A 23,958-nucleotide genomic window follows, 5' to 3' on the forward strand; every position below is an offset into this window, starting at 1 on the left:
TGCTAGAGGTGTCCGTGAACTCTGTTATAACAGCAGTGGTCTAAACTATCTTTGACTAGACAGGAGTTTGTGCCATTTCTTTTCACATGAGAATCTAGTTACAACATCCCATTCCTTAATCACCTCTAGACTGGATTATTATAACATGATCTGATCATGTGGGCACCCAGAAAGTAAAGCTGCTACTTTAGGCAGCTGCCTTTCTACTAAGCAAGACAGACCAGTGAGAACACAGTGCGCTAGCTCTTCACACACTACATTAGTTGCTGATCCAGTTCTGAGCCCAGTTCAAGATTCTGAGTAGCTAAAGTCCCTTATTTGTTATAGAAAGGCCTCATCTTCCATCATCTCCTGATTTGGTGGTCCTGACCATGACTCTGCTCCTGTTCCCCTGCTCCTCTTCCTATCTTCACTCAGAGACTTTCAGCTGGCCAACCTCTTCCCTCCTTCTGGACCTCAGAACAAGTGTACATATTCTTGATGTATAATAAAACAAGCTATACCCCTCTATACCAATATTTGAGTCATGAGACTTATCCCACCAAATCTCTGATGCCAAATAAGTCATAATTTAGCTTATGGACTAATACTTCCAGTTCTTCCAATTCGTTCCCCATTCTCCTTGGATATGTGTGTAGACCCTCTTGTAATTTTCCATTTCCACCCCAGCATTTAGCCCTCTGTTGAAGTAACCTTTTTTATACCTACTTGTGGACTTTTGTCATCTGCCCCTTTTGAACCTAGTTTAAAGCCCTCCTCGTTAAGTTAATGAGTTGTCTGCAAAAATGCTTTTCCTCTTCTTGGTCAGATGGGTCTCATCTCTTCCCAGCAGTCTTCCTTCCGAGAACAGCATGCTATGATCAAGAAAGCCAAAGCCTTTCCATCAACACTGTCTGTGCAGCCATGCATTCATTTCCAGAATACACATATCCCTGCCTGGGCCCCAGCCAGGCGGATGTACAAGAACACAGCCTGCACCCCCGACTCCTTCACCCCCAGAGCCCTGTAGTCACTGCTGATCTTCTCATGGTCAGATCTGACAAAATCGTTGGTGTCCACACGGATGAGCAGTGTGGGGGTAGCAGTCAGAGGGATAGCTGAGCCTCAGCCCCCACCTCTCTGTAACATCTTAGATGCAGGTTCCAGCAGGCAGCACACCTCCCGGGACATCATGTCCCTCTCAGAAGGGAGTCCCTGGCTTCCAGCACCCTACTCTGCCGCCCCTTTGGTGCAGTGGCTGCGAACTTCCCTGCTTTGAGACAGGTGGCTCCTCCTCCTCAGCCTTTGGGGTCTGCTCCTCTCCTTCCTTTTCCAGTGCAGCATACTGCATATAGCATATTAACCAGAGAAACTGGAGCACTTCCAAATACAGAATTAAAGAGGGAATAAACCCACCTCATATCATTTTCTCAATGTACTGAAGCAGCTTTTTCAATCATTCGCATCCCTGAGGAAAGAAGATCATAAGGCATCTTATTACTGGTTTTTAAACTTTGATTTTTAATTTATAAGCAATACCATGTAAATCAAGAAATCATACAAGACTTTAAAATACACAAAGGAGATGTTAGTTAGCAAACCGAAGAAAATGCAGTGACATATATATCTAGGTACACCTCTACCTCACTAGAACACTATCCTTGGGAGCCAAAAAATCTTACCGCATTATAGGTGAAACCATGTTATATTGAATTTGATTTGATCCGCCGGAACACACAGCCCTGCCCCCCCCCGGACCGCTGCTTTACCGCGTTATATCCGAACTCATGTTATATCGGGTGGCATTACATTGGAGTAGAGGTATATATGTGATGCTCAACAGCATAGTATTTTAGCTCCTAAAGACAAATAGGAAGGAATAATAGTGGATACAACAAGTTGACTTCAGGAGCTTCAGGAATGGTGCTGATTTCTGAAGGTCAGATCCCCATCTTGCATAAATTGTCATTGACTTAAATGATGTTATGACAGTTTACAGCTGCTGAACATCCGTCTCCAAATCTACATCCAGGAGCCTTATTATCCACACGTTCAAAGATTTTTAACAAAAAGAAGAGAAACTGGTACCAGGCATGCTTTAGTCATGTCTGTAACTTTCTAAATAGTATTAAATAACATGTAGAACTGTTCACCCCAAGACAAATGTTCCATGAGTCCAGTATTTAATTTCTGTATTGCTCATTCATAGCTAGCAATGACTGCCACATATCCTGGAATTTGTTAGTCCAAGTCTGATCTCAGATCTGAGAATTTTGCCAGGTTGTAAAAGCAAAACGTGGATGCTGAATCCTATCTGTCCTAGTGAAGTGTAATTTTCCCTTTGGCAAGCACTGCCACTCTCCATACAGACTAAGGCTAGTGCAGCACTTTCCAAATATCATTTGATAGGATGGCGGTTCTCTATGATGAATACTGCAAAATATGAGTAGAGTTTCACATTGTGTAGTAAATGGAAACAGAGCAACGTATAGGTTTTATATCTATTGTACATTGTAATTAAATGCTTTGGCCTTACATGTGGGTATTATGTCTGTTTGTTCTAGTGTAGAATTAATTAGTTGGTACAATTAAAAATGGCATTTGTTTTAGATCAAAACTAATCATTTTAGAAACTTTAATTTATAGATCCAGAGGCATCACTACATGGGCAACCAGGTTCTGAAGGTCTTTGCAGCGAAAGATGATGAGGTGAGATAAATAAATTTTAAGTTGAGTGGCGGCTCACCGTGAATTAATGGTAATAAATCTAGCAATAAAGTTGGTGTAGGAGTCCTTTGGTGTTAATAAAACAAATACATTCTTCACTATGCAATTTACAAAGATCCCAATCCAGCTCTCATAGAGGTCAATGGGAGCTGGATTGAGCCCCAAAAGAATATCTTGTGTCCAATCAGAAATGAGAAATTTGTAAGTTTCACTGTTGTTTATTTATACCTGGGAAGGCTGCAAGTAGGTCATATTTGCCATGTTTGTAAGTGGTGGCTTGATTCTATGTGGATCCTTGTATCTCAGATTGTCTCATGGAATGCAAAGTGTGGTTTGTATTTTTTCAAAGTTTGAAATGTTGCAAGCTGATGTAAAACTCAGCAGAAAAAAATACAGAGGCAGTCAGCAAGGTTTTTTTCCCTTCAAGGCCTAAAGATTATGAGGAAGAAGGAAAATAAATTACTATAAGCAGAAAAGAAACCCAAACTCTCCAACTTGGGGTTCAAGCAAGACTTATGACTTCCTAGCAGCCATTTTATAGTCCTCCCTCTGGACATCTCTACAAGAGGACAGGGAACTTGAACTGAGGTTTAACCTTTTGTTCACTGGTGACTATGTAATGCCCCTGCACTCATTCTCTCTTACATTTAAAATGAAATCTGTGTCTTCTGTCAACATTCAAGAAAATAGAAACTTCAAAAACAAAGCCCCGAAACTGCCATTTCTTCCTTCCTTGCTATCCTGCAATTTCATGTAGAACCCTTTCCATTGTTGTGTTTAAGAGTGGTGATATGTACAGGATCTAAAGATAGTCCCTACTTTTGAATATATCCAGTGTTGTGACCAGGTTTGAACTGTGCCTGTTGCTGTGTCTTTTGGAGGTAAAAGGAGGCGTTTAAGTCAGGCTGCTGACTGAAAGCGGAGGCGTCCTTGTCTTTGCAAGTGCTTTTGGATTCAATGTGAAAGTTGGTCTGAATAGCTTTTAACCAGGGCTTGTGTGAACTTGCAGCTCTTTCTTGACAGGCTGCAGCAGTTGCTCTTTCTGCTCTGATTCATGCTTTGGATGAGTTGGATGTCGTGGCCATAGTACGTTATGCTTATGACAGAAGATCTAATCCTCAGGTTGGCGTAGCCTTTCCATGTATCAAGGATGCATATGAGGTAACATTTTTGACCTATATAATGCCTTTCTTCAGAGAGTCTTTAAATCCATTCTTTGCAAATGTTAATTAATGAAGCTTCGCAACAAAGCAAATTATTTATGAGTTTGCAGTATGATAAGGCAGGAAAAGAGGCCAGTGTGATTTTGCATTGTACTCGGAGACAACAAGACATAGAGCAAGGAGATAATCTCCTCTTACTATAAATCTGTGATGAGACCATATCTGGAATATTGCAGTCGTTTCTGGACATCTAAATACCAACCGAATACTAAGAAATTGGGAATTCTAAGCAGCCAGTTAAAATCATTAAGATGCTGGAAGCAATAATTGTCACTAGAACCAGTAGAACTCTGCTAGAAATGTTGTTAACTTTTGCTGAATTTCTGCTCCCCAGAATCCGTGAAATTTGGGGGAGATTTGCAGGGTTTGGGATTTTTTTAGCGTGAACTCATTGCAATGCACATGGTAGAACAAAACATTATGTTTAAATGTGTGTCTTTTTTGTATAGTTTTAATAACGACTTTTATTTTACCTCATTTTGTTTTTAAAAATGTCCCCCCTCACCTCTCTGACATATGTATTTCCCCACAGATCTTTGAATTCCCCTATATTATTTGTTCTCAACCTTTTCCATACGATGAACCTCTTAAAACAGAAAAATATTTCAGGACCTCATTGCCATCCTATCTGTAAAGAAAGGGAGATGGTCATGAACCTGCTAGAACTTGTTCACAGCCCCTGATTGAAAACCCATGCTCTAGATCTTCAGTCAGACATTTGATTTTCTTCACAGCAAAACAGTCAAGAAGGGAGGGGACAAGAAAAAACATTCAGTATTTGTAACTTTAAAAGTTGTGGTCAGATTGTTCACTGATTTATACTCCATGTAACCCCATAGGATGCTTGTTACTGCAAAATGTGGTCCAATAGCTGTCAGATGGCTTTTCAAACATATCTTGCTGCACTGAATAAAGCACATGAGTGGGAAGTTTGTGCTAAAGTAATCAGCAGTGAAATAGTTGACATTTAATTTTGTTGTCATTAAGCTTTTGATTTGACATCCCGTTGAATTGAATGTGGGCTGGACTTGATGACTTGTGTGTCGTAGGTGGTCTATAAATCTGTCACCACTGTTCCAATTTTTAGATTCCACTGGAAGCCAGCCTCAGTGTGACTAGTAATGGCAAGATCCTGGTTGTAGCCACTCCATCCTGATCTGAAACCAGCCTGTTCCTTTGGCAGGATGGCCTCAAAGATGGGGTGAGATGGACCAGTAAGACCCTCTCCATTAACTTGCAAATTGTGGAGAGGAATGCTGTTGGGTTATGGCTAACGGCATCATTTGTTGGTTTTCCATGTTCGATCAGGGTAATGAGTACAGCCTTAAACCAGCTTTTTGGGGTCTTCATCTTGAATGTAATGCAGGGACTAGGTCTGTGAGCGAGGTTTATCCATTTGGTCCCAATTTCTAAAGGAATTTGTGGTAAATGTGGTCCTTGCCAATAGCTTTCCCACTTCTAATGGCCATGAGGGCCTTCTTTGTTTATTCTTTAATATACAGGAATGATAGCGGTGAAGCGGCAGGGCTTTGTGGGACATTTAGAAAGAGTTCTTTCTGACCCTTTTGTCTAGTCAGCTTGTCGGTTCTGGTCTTCAGAGAAGAACTACTAGAGAGCTCCCAGAGAAGGTGGGAGACAACAGCACTGGCCTTCACTTTTGATTACGGGTATTTTACTAGCTCTGCAGCTCCATGCTTATGACATGCCCAAGCTTAATGACTGGAATGAGTAAACTCAAAACTCTCCACTGTCTAGTTCTGGAGTCGGCAACCTTCAGCATGCCAGCCCGCACTGCTTCCCATAGCTCCCATTGGCTGGGAACGGCAAACTGCAGCCACTGGGAGCTGCGGGTGGCCATGCAAATCTAAACAAACTGTCTCGCGGCCCGCCAGCGGATTGACCTGATGGGCTGGAGGTTGCCCACCAGTGGTCTAGATAATACTTAGTCTTGCCATGAGTGCAGGGGACTGGACTAGATGACCTCTCAAAATCCCTTCCAGTCCTATGATTCTATGACTTCTCAAGGTCCCTCCCAGCCCTACATTTCTGTGATTCTACATTTTCCTTATTTCACACCTCTCAGAGATACTGTTTGAGTTAGTCTGAAGACTTTAGAAGATAGTGCTGGATTGTTTCACATTGCATTTGGGAAGGTTTCCTTCAAAACCAAAAGGGCTAGAAATGTAGTTTGTTTTAAAAATGAATGCTTTACATCACACACGCGCGCACACACACACACACAGTGAGACCCTAAAAGCTGTACAGTATTGCAGAATTTCTGCAGCATATGTTTCCACTGATCTTACTTGTGAGAGACTGTTCAGAGAGCTAAATTATGTATAGGTTCGCTAAGCAGTGACTATGGTGGGGGTGGACATAAGTCTTTGTATTTTTAAAGGGTATAAACATCCAGGATAGAAAAGAATTATTTAGGGTGCTGTGAGCTGGAGGTATATGAAAAAAAATTAGGCTGGGAATGTCAAAAACAACTTGCTTGATGATACGATGCAGTAGGCATAGAACAATCTCTCACAGGTAGTGGTGAAAGCTCCATTGCATGGGATATTTAAAGCTGGTGTGGACAGAGCACTAGGCAACAATCCTAAACTAGCAGGATGATGGGCCAGGTGATCCAATAGGTCTAATAAATGGCTAGAGCATTACTGACACAGTTTTTTTTAATCATCCTGATATTTGTGAAAGTAATAATTATGTTAAATATTGTACTTAAACTGTAGTACAATACAAATGTTTAGTAAATTAAACTATTTCAATTTGTACAGTTTCTAGATTTCTGATTTCCTTATACTCCTGCTGCCTTTACTTCTGGAACTAACTTTAAATTTTCACTTCAAGTTCACTTGCTTCACTTTTGTTTTCCCCCTTTTAGTGTCTGATATATGTGCAGTTACCCTACATGGAAGACTTACGACAATACATGTTTTCCTCTTTGAAAAACAATAAAAAGTACACTCCTACAGGTGAGTAGGTCCCTTATTTTCTCACTAATTGGCTGTAGCCTTATAGCATAACTTTGTCACTCTAAAATACATGGAATGTTTGATTTTCCCTTGAAAACATAACCTGATTTGGAAGAAGTCAGATTGGTCAGCTCATTAGAACTTTGTCTGGTTAGTTGGAGGCTAAGTGGCTCCAAGGGTTGCACACAGCCTTTCAACACTATACTGCAGGCTAAAGTCTGGCTCAGGTTAAATGATCACAAGCTGTTCTCTGAACTTTTATGATTTTAGGGAGACCTGGTTAATCCCCCATGACCCAGTCAGTCTTTGGCCTCTCTTTTGAGACTGTCATCAAAGGGTTTATTTGTTATGGGGTTCACACCGTAGACCTCTCTGCTTTAGGAACTGCACAGAGAACCAGCAGCTCTTTCAGACAGGCCATCTAACCGCCACCTTCCTATGCATACTGTGATGTAATCTAGAAGTGAAAAGCTGGTGTTTAAATTTGTATGCAAGTATTAGTGCTGAAGAAGTAGGCACACACAGGTGCTGGGATTCAGACAGGAGGCCCAGATGAAACCCTACAGTGTTTGGTTCACTGTCCCAAGAGTCTGGAGTAGATTGAATTAATGCGGTAATGTGTAATCCAGACTGTGTTGTGGATGTTCTTCTTTGTTGTAAGGCCCATTCTGAAAAGGAACAAGAATCTGACAGTCAGGGCATGTAGGATGCCATGTGATTCCTGATTCGCTTTTGATTTCCTGCCTATAAGAGGCAGTTTGAAAGCAGAAATTTAACAACCCATCTTACCAAGGCAATAATTGACTATTGTGAACTGAGTTAATTTACATTTGTAACTTTTAAAAGTTGCATTACTCCATTTAGTTCTCCAAACCAACTGTTCTCCTCATTTTCCAAGTGGCCTATAAACCTTCTGTTACAAATAAAAACATCTTGAAAAAGAAGAAAAATGGAAACAGAAAGGCAGCAGTAACTGAGATCTTCACAAAACTAAAAGGGTCTATAACTTTACATTGTAATCCTTAAACAATGCATGGTTTTCATTACTGTGTCCATTATCCATGTTCATTATCAGCCTGTCTGTATCCTCAGGGAATATAAAACATAGTGAATTCTGGGGCATTTGATTCCTTTGTTAAAATCTCATATTCTGAAGTGGATCTTTGCGTGTGAATTATTACAAGCAGATCCGTCTGCAAGTGTATTTAATCTTTTTTGTTCATATTTATATTTGTTGGTTTAGAGGATCAGTTATCTGCAATTGACTCTCTCATTGATTCTATGAGTTTGGTTTATGAAGATGATGATGGGGAGACAACCGAAGACATATTTAAAACCAGCAAAATACCAAACCCTCAGTTTCAGAGGTTATATCAGGTGAGATGATTAACTTTCAGGTTAAAACTTTTCCTGTTTCTACACACCCCTACCCATCTTTTTCAGAGTTGTATGAAGAGACTTGGATTGTGACAGGTGTAAGTTAAATGAATTAATCCCTTGATCCTGAGTGGCTGCTAGCTTGTGTCTTGCCACAGGCATCAGTTCAGACCAAATATTTCTAGCTCCCTGCATCATAAGGGTTTCAACAGGCAGTCTAAACAAAGCCTTATCATATAAGGAAACCCAGGCCAGCCAGGGTATGTTGGGCCGTTTACAAGTAAGGCATGTGCTTGAGTAACAGCTGCATCTTCTTTCTAGATAATGTCCTATGTTCTGTTTGCCACCGTAGACCAACTTATGCAGCATTGCCCACACAAACTCTGTCCTTCACTGTCCTGGTCTAGTGCAACATAATCAGTGCAGTATTCTTTGTTGTTTGTTTATTTTACTTGGCAACAAACTCAAAGTGTATGGCCAACATAAAATATGTTTAGTATCAGATTTTTATACTGATAATGCATAACTGCATGATAGAAATTATTGTTGGGAAACTGGGGCCTTTGTCCCTCAGGAAGGCAAGTTTGTTTTGTGTTTTGGCAAGGAGGAGGCAGTTGAAGAGGGGATGCCCCCCTCTCCTTCCCCTTTTAGGCAGGGGCAGAGATTGACTTTAAATCTTGAGAGGGTCTTAATTCTTCATTCTCTACCCCCAGCAAACCCTGAAAACATCCACCAGCACATCTGCTTCTGCATCCAGCAATTATAGATAAGTGTGTTAGCTTGGTGTTTCTGCTAAAATGATCAGCAGTGAAACAGTTAACAGTATTGACACTTAAAATATCCTCACTGGGCTTCAGAGTTAACACATTTTAGAGATAAATGGAGCAGTTCACACTTGATTCAGAGCTATTGTTTCGAACTGTCTGCGTTTTGATTTACATTTGTTTCACATCTGAAGATTTTCTTTGCAACCATGAAGGCGAGAGACTTAATTATGCCCCAGAATTTAAGAGTTCATTTTAAAAAAAGATGTGACAAATTCAAAAAGATGGGCAATTATGATGCAATTTATGCAACTGCATAAGTATATTATACACAGGGCCATGGATAGAATATTGTAGAATGTGAGTTTCTGCTCTGAACAGTGACTAAAATGGCACTGTGGGGTCCATCCTTATTGTGTCTCAATGATTCCAGATGAAATTTGTGCATTTTACAAGTTAAAAAATATTTTTCCTACGTGCGTGCAAATTCAGCCTGGGTTCTGCGAGTCATCCTGGGTTTGTTCTTTTACTGCATTGTCACCAGAAATAGAAGGTTCTGTGGGCCAGATTTTGTCTTCAGTGACAAAAGTGTAATTCCACTGTCTTGAAATCCTACTCTCAATGACCCCTGCAGAACTCAGCATTCACGTGCTGCCTACCAGAGTGATTGTACAGAATGCAACTGATTGCAAGATTTGATATGCAGAAGCTTTGTTACTTGGTGGTGATATTTGAGATGGAAAGACCCCAGCATGAGGCAAGCCCCAGGGGGAGTTTGCAGAGCTGGGAGTTAGGAAAAAACAATGTTATAAGAGGAACAATGTTTTGATGGAATTTCCTCTGCTTTTTACAGATAACGTTTTAAACTTTTGCTTCAATGGACAGTCATGTATTGGAGGTCTCTTTCCTTGGTGTATCATTGACTTCCAAAACAGAACAATGGCATTATCCCAGTGACTGATTTGAGAGTGCTGCTGGAGGGTTGCTGTGTAACTGTAAACATGTTGTTTTTAGAGGAAGATAGAGGGAAAATAGGACTCCCTAGGAGAGGCTGCTATTGGTGGGGCATTAATTTTATTATTTATGCTAGTGGCCAGAGGTCCCAGTCAGGACGGGGGCCTCATTGGGTACGTCTACACAGAAAAGAAAAACCTAAGACTTGCCCATGCCAGCTGACTCGGGCTCGTAGGGCTCAGACTGTTGGCCTGTTTCATTGCTTTGTAGACTTCTGGGCTCAGGCTGGAGTCTGGGCTCTGGGACCCTCCCACCCTGCAGAGTTCTAGAGCCTGGATTCCAGCCAAAGCCCAGAAGTCTACACATCAATGAAACAGCCCTGCAGCCCCAACCCCATGAGCTGAGTCATCTAGCACAGACCAGCTGTGGGTGTTTAGTTGCTGTGTTAGGTATACCCAGAGTGCTGGATGATGTACTAACATAACATAAAATAAAATAAAATAAAATAAAATATAGTACCTGCCTCAGAAAGCATACAGTCTAAATAATAAACCATAATCTATTCGTTCTTTTCTGCCATTTCATAGAAATCATAGAATCTTAGGGTTGGAAGGGACCTCAGCAGAGCATCTAGTCCAACCCCCTGCTCAAAGCAGGACAAATCCCCAGACAGATTTTTTTTTTACCCCAGTTCCCTAAATGGCCCCCTCAAGGACTGAACTCAAAACCCTGGGTTTAGCAGGCCAATGCTCAAACCACATACGTCTGTTCTACTGCAGCACAGGTTTCTGGCTAGAGTCCTGAGTGTCATATAACTATGCAGCCATATAAATTGCAGCAAAATTACTCTTATTTTTGAATTTGCTGCATAGTTGCACTTCACAAACTAAACATATTTAAAAAAAAATTGTACCTATGGCTATTATGGGTTTCCAAGAAAACCTTTAAAATATGCTGTGAATATAACCAGTACAGTGATGTCTGCATGAATCCACACACAGCTTGAGAAATGCCTCTGAGGGAAATATGAACTGCCCGGTTTATCTCACTGAGGTGTTACCTCATGAAGGTACTTAAAATGATTAGCAGTGAATGTTGATATTTAAGCAGAAGCATCTAGATAAATTATGTTTTCATCTCTGCAAGAAGTGGCTTATATGAGAGGGTACAAAGGGATGGTAAATGGCTGTCGGAGTTGGCTGGAGTGGAGGATGAGGAATTCAATCTTCCCCAATACAAAAGCCTCAACTTCCTCCTAGGTGCCAAAAAACCAAAACCAACTCCTGTATCTTCCTGAGTGGGAAACTGACTCTCCGATTCAGCTATCAAAACCACCAGCTTCCCTTCAACATTTTCTGTGATGCCGTTATTTCTTTTCAGTACAGAAATCTTCAGCACTCTGTAAATTTTGGGGCAGCATACAATAAGATAAATTTAATATCAAAATAAAGAAGTAATAAGTTACACTGGACAGATTGTGCTGTACTGGGACAGGGTGAGCAGGAAATTAATAATGGAAAGAGCTTGGATGAGAAGGTGCTGCATAATTTAAGGGTTTCTGCTGTACAATCCAGGTCTAATATCCCACATAGGACATTGCCCCTGTTTATATGTTACATTTAATTTTCCCTGATGTAAGTACTGAGCCTGTAGGTGCTCCTACACTGAGGTTTTTAGGCTGTGCAGCCATGGTGGGAGATTTATAGCGGAGTGGGATAGCTCAGTGTCTTGAGCATTGGCCTGCTAAACCCAGGGTTGTGAGTTCAATCCTTGAGGGGGCCATTTAGGGATCTAGGGCAAAAATCTGTCTGGGGATTGGTCCTGCTTTGAGCAGGGGGTTGGACTAGATGACCTCCTGAGGTCCCTTCCAACCCTGATATTCTATGATTTCTTCAGAAAGCTCTATGTGGACATAGCTTTTACTTGATGTAGAAGACAGGTGGCAGAAGGGAGCCAAGAGAGGTTGAAACAGCGACTGGGGGCATTCTTATTGGAAATGAAACTGGAATTAATCTTTCGAAAGGTTGTATTAAATCAGTTACAAAAATAGCTGTCACTTGAACTTCTAGACACCTGGAGGTTAGCCAGTGTCCTAACACTTTGAGTACCAACTGGTTCCTAAGCCTTTTGTTGAGGCTGCCTGCCTGCTGCTAGGGAAAGCAAGTCAGGACTCTTCCCTGCAGTCAGTCCGAACTGGTCCTGTCCATCTTACCTATCTAGGAGATCTTCATTCTGCGTGCATCACTATGGTCTCTGAGTTCCCTAGAGAGCCCTTTCACTGTGAATTGCCACCTTCTACTACCAAATCCTGATCCTTCCTTCAGGCTAGGAATGCAGGGCACATCTGGAGTTTAAGCAGAGCAGAGTACGTTGCTGACAGCTTATACGAATGAGAGAGTGAGCCTGGAAGCAGGGTTGCAATATGAGGCTGCCTGGTTGCCAAGGGAAGTGGAAGAGGAATATGAGTCTCAAAGTAAAGGGGAAGCAGAGTGTGTGGGACGGACTGAGATAGAAAATTCAGGATAAATATACAGAGTTCTATTTATTTAGCTTAGGTGTTTCCAAGGTGCCTATCATCTCACTGACCAGCTCCCACCCACGGCAGCCAGAAGCCCTCTTCCTTGTGGAACAGTCTCTTATCCTCTTAGTCTAAGGGTTAAAATAACATCAAAAGTCTTGTCACACCCACAAAAGCAGCTGGGTGTAAATAAATATAGGCAGTTCTTGTTTCTCAGTCCACACTGTTACTGCAGCTGACTCACAGAGGACCTTAGGATACAGTAGCCTACAATACATATTCAAATCAGATTCACAATGTCTTGCTTTTGTGAGTTTAATTCAGTCCCCTAACGCTGTTTTAATATTGTTTTAGCATTACACGAGCCATTGCTACAGCTTCCAGCGACATCTTTATTCTTTTTCAAAATAATTATGCCTTAAATCATTACAAGTGTTTTTCAATCTGTTGCTTTGTGCAACTGCCTCCTTTTGAAAGTGTATGCTAATGTGGATAGCACTCTGAATGTCAGCATGGAAGAGCATCAGTATTGATGTGTAACATATGATAGAGATTGGTGTTATTGGCACCTCTTCAGCATGAATGTGGAGGGGTTTTTGTTTTGTTTTTCTTTCTTAAATTGAGGTCATGCCTGACAGCCAACAGGAGAGCATAACTCTGTTTGCTTGGCATTTTGAATACTTACCACACATTTATACATAATATATATTGTACAGTTCATTTCAGTAGCAAATGTTCCTCAGATATACAAACATACATCTGCACTGGCTTCCCACTCATTTCATATCAATTCAAAAGTGCCTGCTTTGTTTTTAAAACTCTCCATGAAAATTCTTCAGCCCACCTCATTGACCTGGTCTCTCTCTGTCCTTCCGTTTGTCTAGCACTGGCCTCCTCTTTGTCTACTGTCTTGCCACTGTTGTGAAAGAACATTCTCCTCTGTAGCTCCTGCCATTTTTTCGAGCCTTCATGTGCCTCTGTCAGCCTCATCCGTTCTCTCGCTCTTTTCAAATCTAATCTGAAAAAATATCTCTTCTCTTTTACCCGTGCCTTTTAATTTCTCTCTCTTTCTATTTGCTCATAGGTTCATAATGACTTCTTTTGTGAATATCCAGATATGATTGACCCAAGAGGAAATGTTTTCTTTGAGGGACAATAAAGCTTGATGTTTACTGAAGCAGGAAGTCAATGTATATATATTGTTATCTGTCTTCAGACTGTCTTCATCAGAAATATCTGAAAATCTCTCTTACATGATCCTGAATTTAAACAGTCTTTTCCTTTGAAACTAACATTTTAAAGGTAAACTGAAGTTAGGCAGTTGGAAGGAGAAAGCAACTGTTTAGTTCCTGGGAGTTAAGTAATAGTTTTCACAGAATTTATTGCAGCTAGTGATGATGCTCTTATTTGCTTGTCTGAGCTGTTTGGTTTATATTGTTATTGACCTCTAAGGAGGTCCTCAGGAAGTTTATCTCATTACATGACTGTTTTCAGCCAATCTTGAGCCAGGATATTTCTCACCTATGTAGTAATATTCATTATATGAAACTAGAAGGTGGTTTGCCAAATACAGGTGAATTGTAAAATACAACCTGAAAACCCTTCTCCTCACCAGCCCACTCTTTATCCTGACAGTGCCTGCAGCATAAGGCTTTTCATCCTGACCAGCCATTGCCACCCATTGAACAGCACCTTTTAGAAATGTTGGAGACACCTCAAGAGGTGAGAGAAAGGTGCCAGGCTCCACTTGAAAAAATAAAGGCACTTTTTCCCCTGAAAGATGCTGGCAAGAAGAAAGAACAGAAGACTGCTCAAGATGTCTTCAAAGACAAGTAAGTTGAAGGTTTTTATGGATTTTTTAAAATACATTGTTCTCTAAGCATTTCAGATTGTTTTTGTTGGATATAGCAGGCTTGAAATCTTTTGTGCATGAGACTAATCACTTGTGATAGAATATCTTGTGATGCCAGACAGTCTGTAGATAGAATACCTTGTGATAGTGTGCTCTGCATGACTGCACAGGATTTTTTTTAATTTTTTTTGTCCCAGTATCTAGTTCTCAGGGTGCAATGGATTGGGAACTCTGTGGTCTGTGGAAACAACACATAAAGTTTCATGGGAACATCTGTGGGAAATAGAAGGGAGTCTAAAAAAATCTGGAGAACATGTACAATGTACATTGTTAACAAATATATGTATTTGTTGTCATATGAGTAGTAATAAAATGGTTTGAATAAGGACAACAAAAGGTCTCATTCAGTTTAAGATCATATGTATTATACCATGGAGATAGATAAATACTTCAGAGCTTTAAACTGGTTGTAAAAAAACGTCCTCCATCTTGGTGTGCTGTTTACATTGTTCAGTAGCTTCTATTTGAATGCTAAGTCAAAGGAAAAGTAGCTTGATTTTCATAATATAGTCTGCTATGTAATATGCGTTAATTTCTTGAAAAGCCAAGTCATTGTGGGCTCCTCCAAAGACTTTTATTTGAATCAACAATTTTTAGAATAGAAATGGTTGCTGCTGCTAATATTAATTATAATGTGTTTGCATCACTTGTATTTGTACAGTTAATCCTTTCTCTCACAGCCCCCCGTGGGCTTTGCAGTCTATCAGCTCTCTGGTTAGCTCAGATAGTCTTTTATCCGCTGGTGAAGGGTTCTCTGCAGCCATTTCCCTACATTGTGCAGTAGAGCCCCTTCTGCCTGGCTGTTATGGGAAGACCACATTAAGACTTCTGTCCCTGGTATCTAACCCAGGTTCTTCTTTGACCCTGGTCCTCTGCTTTTTCCTGCCTCTGTCTAAGGAATTCTTATGTCTAGATGCCTTTAGATCACATACTTGCTCCTAGTCATATGAGTTACAACTATGACTCCAAATTTTCAATGACCAGAGTCTGTAACAGATGAACGGATCACCCAAGGATCAGTGCTCTGTTACAGGTATATTTACCTTTAAACTACAGTGTACATAGGTGGCATTAAATTTTGGGGTTCCCAGTGACTCTGATCTTACAATGTGTGTGAGGCTTCAGCTTCTTTCATCCTGTCTCACATGATATTCTTATGGATAAACTAGGAAAGTACAGTTTAGATGGGGCTACTATAAGGTGGGTGCATAACTGGCTGGATAACCGTACTCAGAGAGTAGTTATTAATGGCTCCCAATCCTGCTGGAAAGGTATAACAAGTGGGGTTCCGCAGGGGTCTCTTTTGGGACCGGTTCTGTTCGATATCTTCATCAATGATTTAGATGTTGGCATAGAAAGTGCGCTTATTAAGTTTGCGGACGATACCAAACTGGGAGGGATTGCAACTGCTTTGGAGGACAGGGTCAAAATTCAAAATGATCTAGACAAATTGGAGAAATGGTCTTAGGTAAACAGGATGAAGTTCAATAAAGATAAATGCAAAGTGCTCCACTTAGGAAGGAACAATCAGTTTCACACATACAGAATGGGAAGAGACTGTCTAGGAAGGAGTATGGCAGAAAGAGATCTAGGGGTCATAGTAGACCACAAGCTTAATATGAGTCAACAGTGTGATACTGTTGCAAAAAAAGCAAACGTGATTCTGGGATGCATTAACAGGTGTGTTGTAAACAAGACACGAGAAGTCATTCTTCCGCTTTACTCTGCGCTGGTCAGGCCTCAGCTGGAGTATTGTGTCCAGTTCTGGGCACCGCATTTCAAGAAAGATGTGGAGAAATTGGAGAGGGTCCAGAGAAGAGCAACAAGAATGATTAAAGGTCTTGAGAACATGACCTATGAAGGAAGGCTGAAGGAATTGGGTTTGTTTATTTTGGAAAAGAGAAGACTGAGAGGGGACATGATAGCAGTTTTCAGGTATCTAAAAGGGTGTCATCAGGAGGAGGGAGAAAACTTGTTCACCTTAGCCTCCAATGATAGAACAAGAAGCAATGGGCTTAAACTGCAGCAAGGGAGATTTAGGTTGGACATTAGGAAAAAGTTCCTAACTGTCAGGGTAGTTAAACACTGGAATAGTTTGCCTAGGGAAGTTGTGGAATCTCCATCTCTGGAGATATTTAAGAGTAGGTTAGATAAATGTCTATTAGGGATGGTCTAGACAATATTTGGTCCTGCCATGAGGGCAGGGGACTGGACTCAATGACCTCTCGAGGTCCCTTCCAGTCCTGAAGTCTATGAGCCTATGAGTCTATGAGTAAGTGCTGTTTGTACAGTACTTTGCGTGTTCAGTGAGATTATATCTTATTGTTTATCACTGTCTTTTAAAATAAGGCATTATGTGTCATGTGAATGTCATCAGTACAGTTAGGACATTCCTTGGAGGGAAAAGTCCCAATATTGGCAGTATAGTCCAGTGGACTGGATCCTGGACTTGCAGTCAGGAGACTGGGCTCTGTTCCCGTTTGTATCACTGACTCTGTGGGATCTTGGCCAAGTCATTTCACCTCTTTGCTTTTTAGTGTCTCCACCTGTAAAATAGGGATAATGACACTTGTGCAACTTTGTATGAATCTTTGACATCTACAGATGCGTAATGTTGTTGTTGTTATTATGAATCACCAATACTATTCATGCAGCTTCTAGGTTTTTTATTTGATGTCTCCCATCCAAATGTGCACCTGATTCACCTCTGCTTAGTTTTTGAGATCTGATGGGATCACAGTATAATGGTGGTATGGACTAGAAGCAAGCTATGTTAATGTAGATTTTAATATTCAGCATTCATTAATCAGTTTCACTTTTGTTGAGTCCTAAATGGTAAGAAGCTCAGTAAAACAGAAATTTTCCTTTTTCTTCCGTGGGTTTGCAATGAAGAGGTAGGAGCCACCCTAACTTCAGTTTGGGAAAAGCTGTTATATAAACTTAGAAGTGGGTATAATATTCCAGCCTTTAAATTAATCTTAAATGTGCACTTCATTAATTTTTCTTAAATGTTTTTTACATTTCTAAAATGCAGCTAGCTAATCAATATATTATGAGTAACAGATAAACTTTTAGAGGCACACCTTCAGCTCATGTAAACTGGTATGTGTCCATTGGCTTCAGCTGAACTACACTGATTTACACTAGCTGAGGATCTGGCCCTAAGTTTAAATACAGCTTTATTTTTTTCACAGCATCTGTCATACCCATAATATCCCAAAACACTTAACAGCATTAAAAATAATGGCAGAGGAACAAAGAAAAAAATGAAGCATTCACAAGGGTGAAAGTATGTTTTCAGATGAGATTTTAAGAGAACATTGCACTTCTATAGTGCACTTTCATTCAAGGATCCCAACACTCTTTAATATATTAATTAACTTACCCGTCCATAACCTGTGCTGTATTAGGTGAGTATTACTTTCTCCATTTTACAGATGAGTATATGGAGGCAAAGAGTGATTAAGCAGTTTTCTCCAGTGTTGCTTGATATAATATGCCAAACTTTTACAGTGAGTGAGAAGCAAGGCTATGTCAGATGACAGGAGTTGCAAAGGAGAAGGATTTTATCCTAACAGTGACAAAATTAAGCAAAGGGACAAAGAAGACCAGTGATAAAATTGAGGGAGAAAGGTAGAGATAGGTGTGGTCTATGATGTAGGTAGAGGGTGATAAAGATGAGGGTTGGAAAGTTTCTTTCTAAAATTAGAGCTTTACCTTTCATATTCATGTAATTTTTAAAGCTAGTTTCCAGTTGCTAAGAATGCAAAACAGTGCCTGGCCTAGTGCCTTTTTCTCATCCTTACCTTTTCAAGCATCTGATTTTCTTTGCTGCAGGTTCAGGATTTTTCAGAATAACATTTTTATTTGATTCTGTTTTTGGTTTCTGTGAACAAGTATTAACAGTAATTGATGTCTAAGGGTATGCCTACACTATGAAATTAGGTCGAATTTATAGAAGCCGATATTTTAGAAATCGATTTTATACAGTCGATAGTGTGTGTCCCCCCACTCCAAGACCATTAAGACCATTAACTCGGTGGAGTGCATCTACAGTACCAAGGCTAGCATCGACTTCCAGAGCATTGCACTATGGTAGCTATCCCACAGTTCCCGCAGTCTCCGCCGCTCATTGGAATTCTGGGTTGAGCTTCCAATGTCTGATGGGTCAAAAACATTGTCACGGGTGGTTCTGGGTACATGTCGTCATCCCCCATTCCCTCCCCCCCGTGAAAGCAACGGCTGACAATCGTTTCGAGCTTTATTTCCTGGGTTACCAGTGCAGATGCCATACCATGCAAGCATGGAGCCCGCTCAACTCACCATCACCATACGTCTCCTGGGTGCTGGCAGAAGTGGCACCGCGTTGCTACACAGCAGCAGCTCATTGCTTTTTGGCAGCAGATGGTGCATTACGACTGGTAGCCGTTGTCGTTGTCTCCTGAGTGCTCTTTTAGCCGACCTTGGTGAGGTCTGTCAGGGGCACCTGGACATAAATGGAAGTGACTCCAGGTTATTCTCTTTTTAAGTTTTGTCTCATGGAGTTTCAGTCCTGCCTGCAGTCGTACTGCACCATCTTCTGGCGAGTCTGCTGCCAGCCTAAGATGTATAGGAGAGATGGAGTGGATCAAAACAAGAAAGAGACCAGATTTGTTTTGTATTCATTTGTATTCATTTTCTCTCCTCTCCCACCCTCCCTGAGTAGTGGGGGGAGGGATAGCTAAGTGGTTTGAGCATTGGCCTACTAAACCCAGGGTTTTGAGTTCAATCCTTGAGGGGGCCATTCTGTGTGACAGTTGTGTGTGTTTCTCCTTGATGCAAACCCACCCCCTTTGTTGATTTTAATTCCCTGTAAGCCAAGTCGCCCCTCCCTCCGTCAGAGCAACGACAGGCAATTGTTTCACACCTTTTTTCAGTTCAGACACCATAGCATGGCAAGCATGGAGCCCGCTCAGATCACTGCCGCAATTATGAGCACTGTAAACACCACACGCATTATCCTGCAGTATATGCAGAACCAGAACCTGCAAAAGCAAAACCAGGCGAAGAAATGGTGGCAGCGCGGTGACAAGAGTGATGAGGACATGGACACATACTTCTCTCAAAGTACGGGCCCTGGCAATGTGGACATCATGGTGTTAATGGGACAGGTTCATGCCATGGAACGCTGATTCTGGGCCCAGGAAACAAGCACAGACTGGTGGGACTGCATAGTGTTGCATGTCTGGGACGATTCCCAGTGGTTGCGAAACTTTTGTATGCATAAGGGCACTTTCATGGAACTTAGTGATTTGCTTTCCCCTGCCCTGAAGCGCAAGAATACCAAGATAAGAGTAGCCCTCACAGTTCACAAGCGAGTGGCGATAGCCCTGTGGAAGCTTGCAATACCAGATAGCTACCTTTCAGTTGGGCATCAATTTGGAGTGGGCAAATCTACTGTGGGGACTGCTGTGATCCAAGTAGCCAAAGCGATCAAAGAGCTGCTGATATCAAGGGTAGTGACTCTGGGAAATGTGCAGGTCATAGTGGATGGCTTTGCTGCAATGGTATTCCCTAACTGTGGTGGAGTGGTAGACGGAACCCATATCCCTATATTGGCACCGGAGCACCAAGGCAGTGAATACATAAACCGAAAGGGGAACTTTTCAATGGTGCTGCAAGTACGATGGATCACAAGGGACGTTTCACCAACATCAACATGGGATGGCCGGGAAAAGTACATGACTCTCGCATCTTCAGAACTCTGGTCTGTTTCAAAAGCTGTAGCAAGGGACTTTCTTCTCAGACCAGAAAATAACCGTTGGGGATATTGAAATGCCTGTAGTTATCCTGGGGGACCCAGCCTACCTCTTAATGCCATGGCTCATGAAGCTGTACACAGGCAACCTGGACAGTAGTCAGGAGCCTTTCAGCTATAGGCTGAGCAAGTGCAGAATGGTGGCAGAATGTGAAGCGTTGAAAGCCAGTTTCATGACTGGCCAGGCTACGGTTTGAAAGTTCTGTTTGTTTCTCCTAGATGACCCCCCTCTTCGGTTCACTCTACTTCCCTGTAAGCTAACCACCCTCCCCTTCCCCCTTCGATCACTGCTTGCAGAAGCAATAAAGTCATTGTTGTGTCACATTCATGCATTCTTTATTTATTCATCACACAAATAGGGGGATAACTGCCAAGGTAGCCCGGGAGGGGTGGGGAAGGAGGGAAGCACCGGGTAGGGTGGGGAGGAGGGAAGGACAAGGCCACACTGCACTTTAAAACTTACTGAATGCCAACTTTCTGTTGCTTGGGCAGTCCTCTGGGGTGGAGTGGTTGGGTGCCCAGAGGCCCCCACCACCACATTCTTGGGTGTCTGGATGAGGAGGCTATGGAACTTGGGGAGGAGGGCGGTTGGTTACACAGGGGCTGTAGTGGCAGTCTGTGGTTATGCTGCCTTTCCTGAACCTCAACCATACGCTGGAACATATCAGTGTTCCTCCAGTAGCCTCAGCATTGCCTCTTGCCTTCTGTCACCAAGCTGATGCCACCTATCATCTTCAGCCCACCACTTATTATCTTCAGCCCACCACCCATCCTCGCATTCATATTGTGCTTTCCTGGACTCTGACATTGTCTGCCCACACATTCTGCTGGGCTCTTTCAGTGTGGGAGGACTGCGTGAGCTCAGAGAACATGTCATCATGAGTGCGTTTTTTTCACCTTCTAATCTTGGCTAGCCTCTGGGAAGGAGAAGATAGTGTGAGCGTTGAAACATTTGCCGCTGTTGGAGGACAGATAAGACTGCCCTGCCCAGAAACCTTCTGCAGAGGCTTTTGGAGTACCTCCAGGAGAGCTTCATGGAGATGTCCCTGGAGGATTTTCCGCTCCATCTCCAGACACGTTAACAGACTTTTCCAATAGCTGTACTGGCTGCAAATGCCAGGGCAAATTAATCATTAAACACGCCTGCTTTTAAACCATGTATAATATTTACAAAGGTATACCCACCAGAGGTCCCTTCTCCGCCTGGCAGGTCTGGGAGGCAGCCTTGGGTGGGTTTGTGGGAGTACTGACTCCAGGTCCAGGGTGAAAAACAGTTCTTGGCTGCCAGGGAAAACTGTTTCTCCACTTGCTTGCTGTGAGCTATCTTCAACCTCCTCCTCCTCATCTTCCTTGTCCACAAAACCCGCATCCCTATTGCGTGCTAGTCCAGTGACAGAGTCAAAGCACAGAGGTGGGGTAGTTGTAGGGGCACCTGCTAGAATGGCATGCAGCTCATTATAGAAGCGGCATGTTTGGGGCTCTAACCCGGAACGGCTGTTTGCCTCTCTGGTTTTTTGGTGGGCTTGCCTCAGCTCCTTCAGTTTCATGCAGCGCTGTTATAGCCTCTGTCCCTTATGCCCTTCGAGATTTTTTCAAATATTTGGGCATTTTGTCTTTTGGAACAGAGTTCTGATAGCACGGATTCATCTCCCCATACAGCGATCAGATCCTGTACTTCCCGTTCGGTCCACGCTGGGGCTCTTTTGAGATTGTGGGACTCCATTATGGTCATCTCTGCTGATGAGATCTGCACTCACTTGCAGATTGCTACACTGGCCAAACAGGAAATGAGATTCAAATGTTCGTGGACCTTTTCCTGTCTACCTGGCCAGTGCATCTGAGTTGAGAGCGCTGTCCAGAGTGGTCACAATGGAGCACTCTGGGATAGCTCCCAGAGGCCAATACCGTTGAATTGTGACCACACTACCCCAGATTCGACCCGGCAAGGTCGATTTCAGCACTAATCCCCTCATCGGGGGAGGAGTACAGAAATCAACTTTAAGAGCCCTTTAAGTCGAAAAAAACGGCTTTGCCGTGTGGACGGATGCAGGGTTAAATCGATGTAACGCTGCTAAATTCAACCTAAACTCCTAGTGTAGACCAGGGCTAATTCACAATATTTGTAATCATTTATAGCTCTATCATTCTTACCTCAAATTGATTTTCCTTTTTCAATAGCCTCATACATTTATGCTTAAGAGCAGAGAACAGAATTATACACATCTTTGATTTTTCCTGTTATTATTAGCTTGATTTTCTTCTCCCATCCCTAAGATGTGCTGTTAAAGTTTGCCATATTATATTAGCTGACAAAATTCATTCTCTGTTTGAGTCTTCACCTTGGAATCTGTTATCTGACAGGACAAAGTTAGAAGATGGCCTAAAACCATAATTAATTTAAAAAAATTAAAACTTGTCTTTTGAAAGCTCACTCCCATACCTAATTGAGGTTTGTCTAGTAAGTTTTGACAGCTGTAAGTGGAAGTTGATAAAGCTCTAGAGTACACTGATGGAGAAGATGGGTTATTAGACTCTCAGCTCTCTGTGTACACAGATATCTAATAGCTGTCAATTCCATGACAGGAACTAGCAAATAATATTTGAAGGGTAAATAGATTTCTTACTTAAATGTTAAGTTTCCATTACCTGCTCTGGCAATTTCATCTTTAAAAGAAATATGATGTGAATGCTAAGGATCACGAATATGCTATAAAATGAAGCTGGGCAGTCTTAGCATGTGAACTTCCACATAATGGGTCTGGCAGTGTCCCACATTCCTGGTGGTGGGAAAAAGTCTTTTGTCCAAATTCAACCCTAGCATAGCTGGGCACTTAATCCATTGACTTCAGTCAGGGTTGCTCTTGCTTACACAAAGGTTGAATTTGATCCATTGTTTCTGCTTGGGGATGCTCTCTCCTCCTGTCTGATGTAGGAAGAATAAGGTATGGAGATTTAGGTTAGATATAAGGAAAATCTTTCTAACTATAAGGGTAGTTAAGTTCTGGAACAGGCTTCCAAGGGAGGCTGAGGGATCTCCATCATTGGAGGTTTTTAAAAACAGGTTGGATAAACATCTGCTAGAGATGGTCTAGGTTTATTTCATCATGCCTCAGTACAGGGGCTGGACTTTAGTGATCTCTCAACATCCTTTCCTGCCCTACATTTCTATCAGTATATGGTTTGTCCATAGGGTGGAGACAATCATACAACAAAATTGTCATCCTGGTCTTCTCTTTTTATCATACGTTGCACAAACACGCTCACTTGTTGCTCAGGTGGGAGGTTGGTTTGTTTTGATTTGCTGCATTTATTTTTTTGTCATCTTCACTTCCAGCAATAAAGATGGACCCAGTACTAAAAAGGCAAATGCTGAAAATGAAGAAGGCATCTTTAGCATCGCAAACCTTGCCGAAGGCAATGTCACCACTGTAAGCTTTACAAATCCTCTCTTTCATGGGAAAGAATAATTCTAGACCTTCCCTTGGGGACTGTTTTTATATTAATGGAGGGGCATCTCTCATCTGAAATACATTTGATTGAGAATTACTTCCTGCTGGATGTAAAATGAACTGACTAGTCCTGTTCTTGTATATATCTGAATGTAGTAGCCAGCTAGCTCTGACTGCTTTTAAGGCAAAATTCTTCCTTCCCAGTGTGCATGGAACTCCCAAGAGCTATTCCGTAGGTGTAAGATAAATAGAATTTCAGAACTGAGATTCACTGTTA

At 41.8% G+C, this 23,958-nt stretch overlaps 1 protein-coding gene across 2 annotated transcripts in view; it reads left to right on the top strand.

Annotated features, from left to right (window-relative positions):
- Window positions 1-23,958, top strand: part of XRCC5 (X-ray repair cross complementing 5) — an 80,955-nt gene that overhangs the window by 27,377 nt on the left and 29,620 nt on the right. For both annotated transcript variants that reach the window (XM_030579947.1, XM_030579948.1), the window contains exons 10-15: window positions 2,626-2,688; window positions 3,730-3,867; window positions 6,820-6,910; window positions 8,154-8,287; window positions 14,159-14,355; window positions 23,567-23,660. In XM_030579947.1, the coding sequence (XP_030435807.1) occupies window positions 2,626-2,688; window positions 3,730-3,867; window positions 6,820-6,910; window positions 8,154-8,287; window positions 14,159-14,355; window positions 23,567-23,660 (717 nt within the window). The remainder of the gene's footprint in view (window positions 1-2,625; window positions 2,689-3,729; window positions 3,868-6,819; window positions 6,911-8,153; window positions 8,288-14,158; window positions 14,356-23,566; window positions 23,661-23,958) is intronic.

This window comes from Gopherus evgoodei, chromosome 11, assembly GCF_007399415.2.
Source record: "Gopherus evgoodei ecotype Sinaloan lineage chromosome 11, rGopEvg1_v1.p, whole genome shotgun sequence".
NCBI classification, from domain to species: domain Eukaryota; kingdom Metazoa; phylum Chordata; order Testudines; family Testudinidae; genus Gopherus; species Gopherus evgoodei.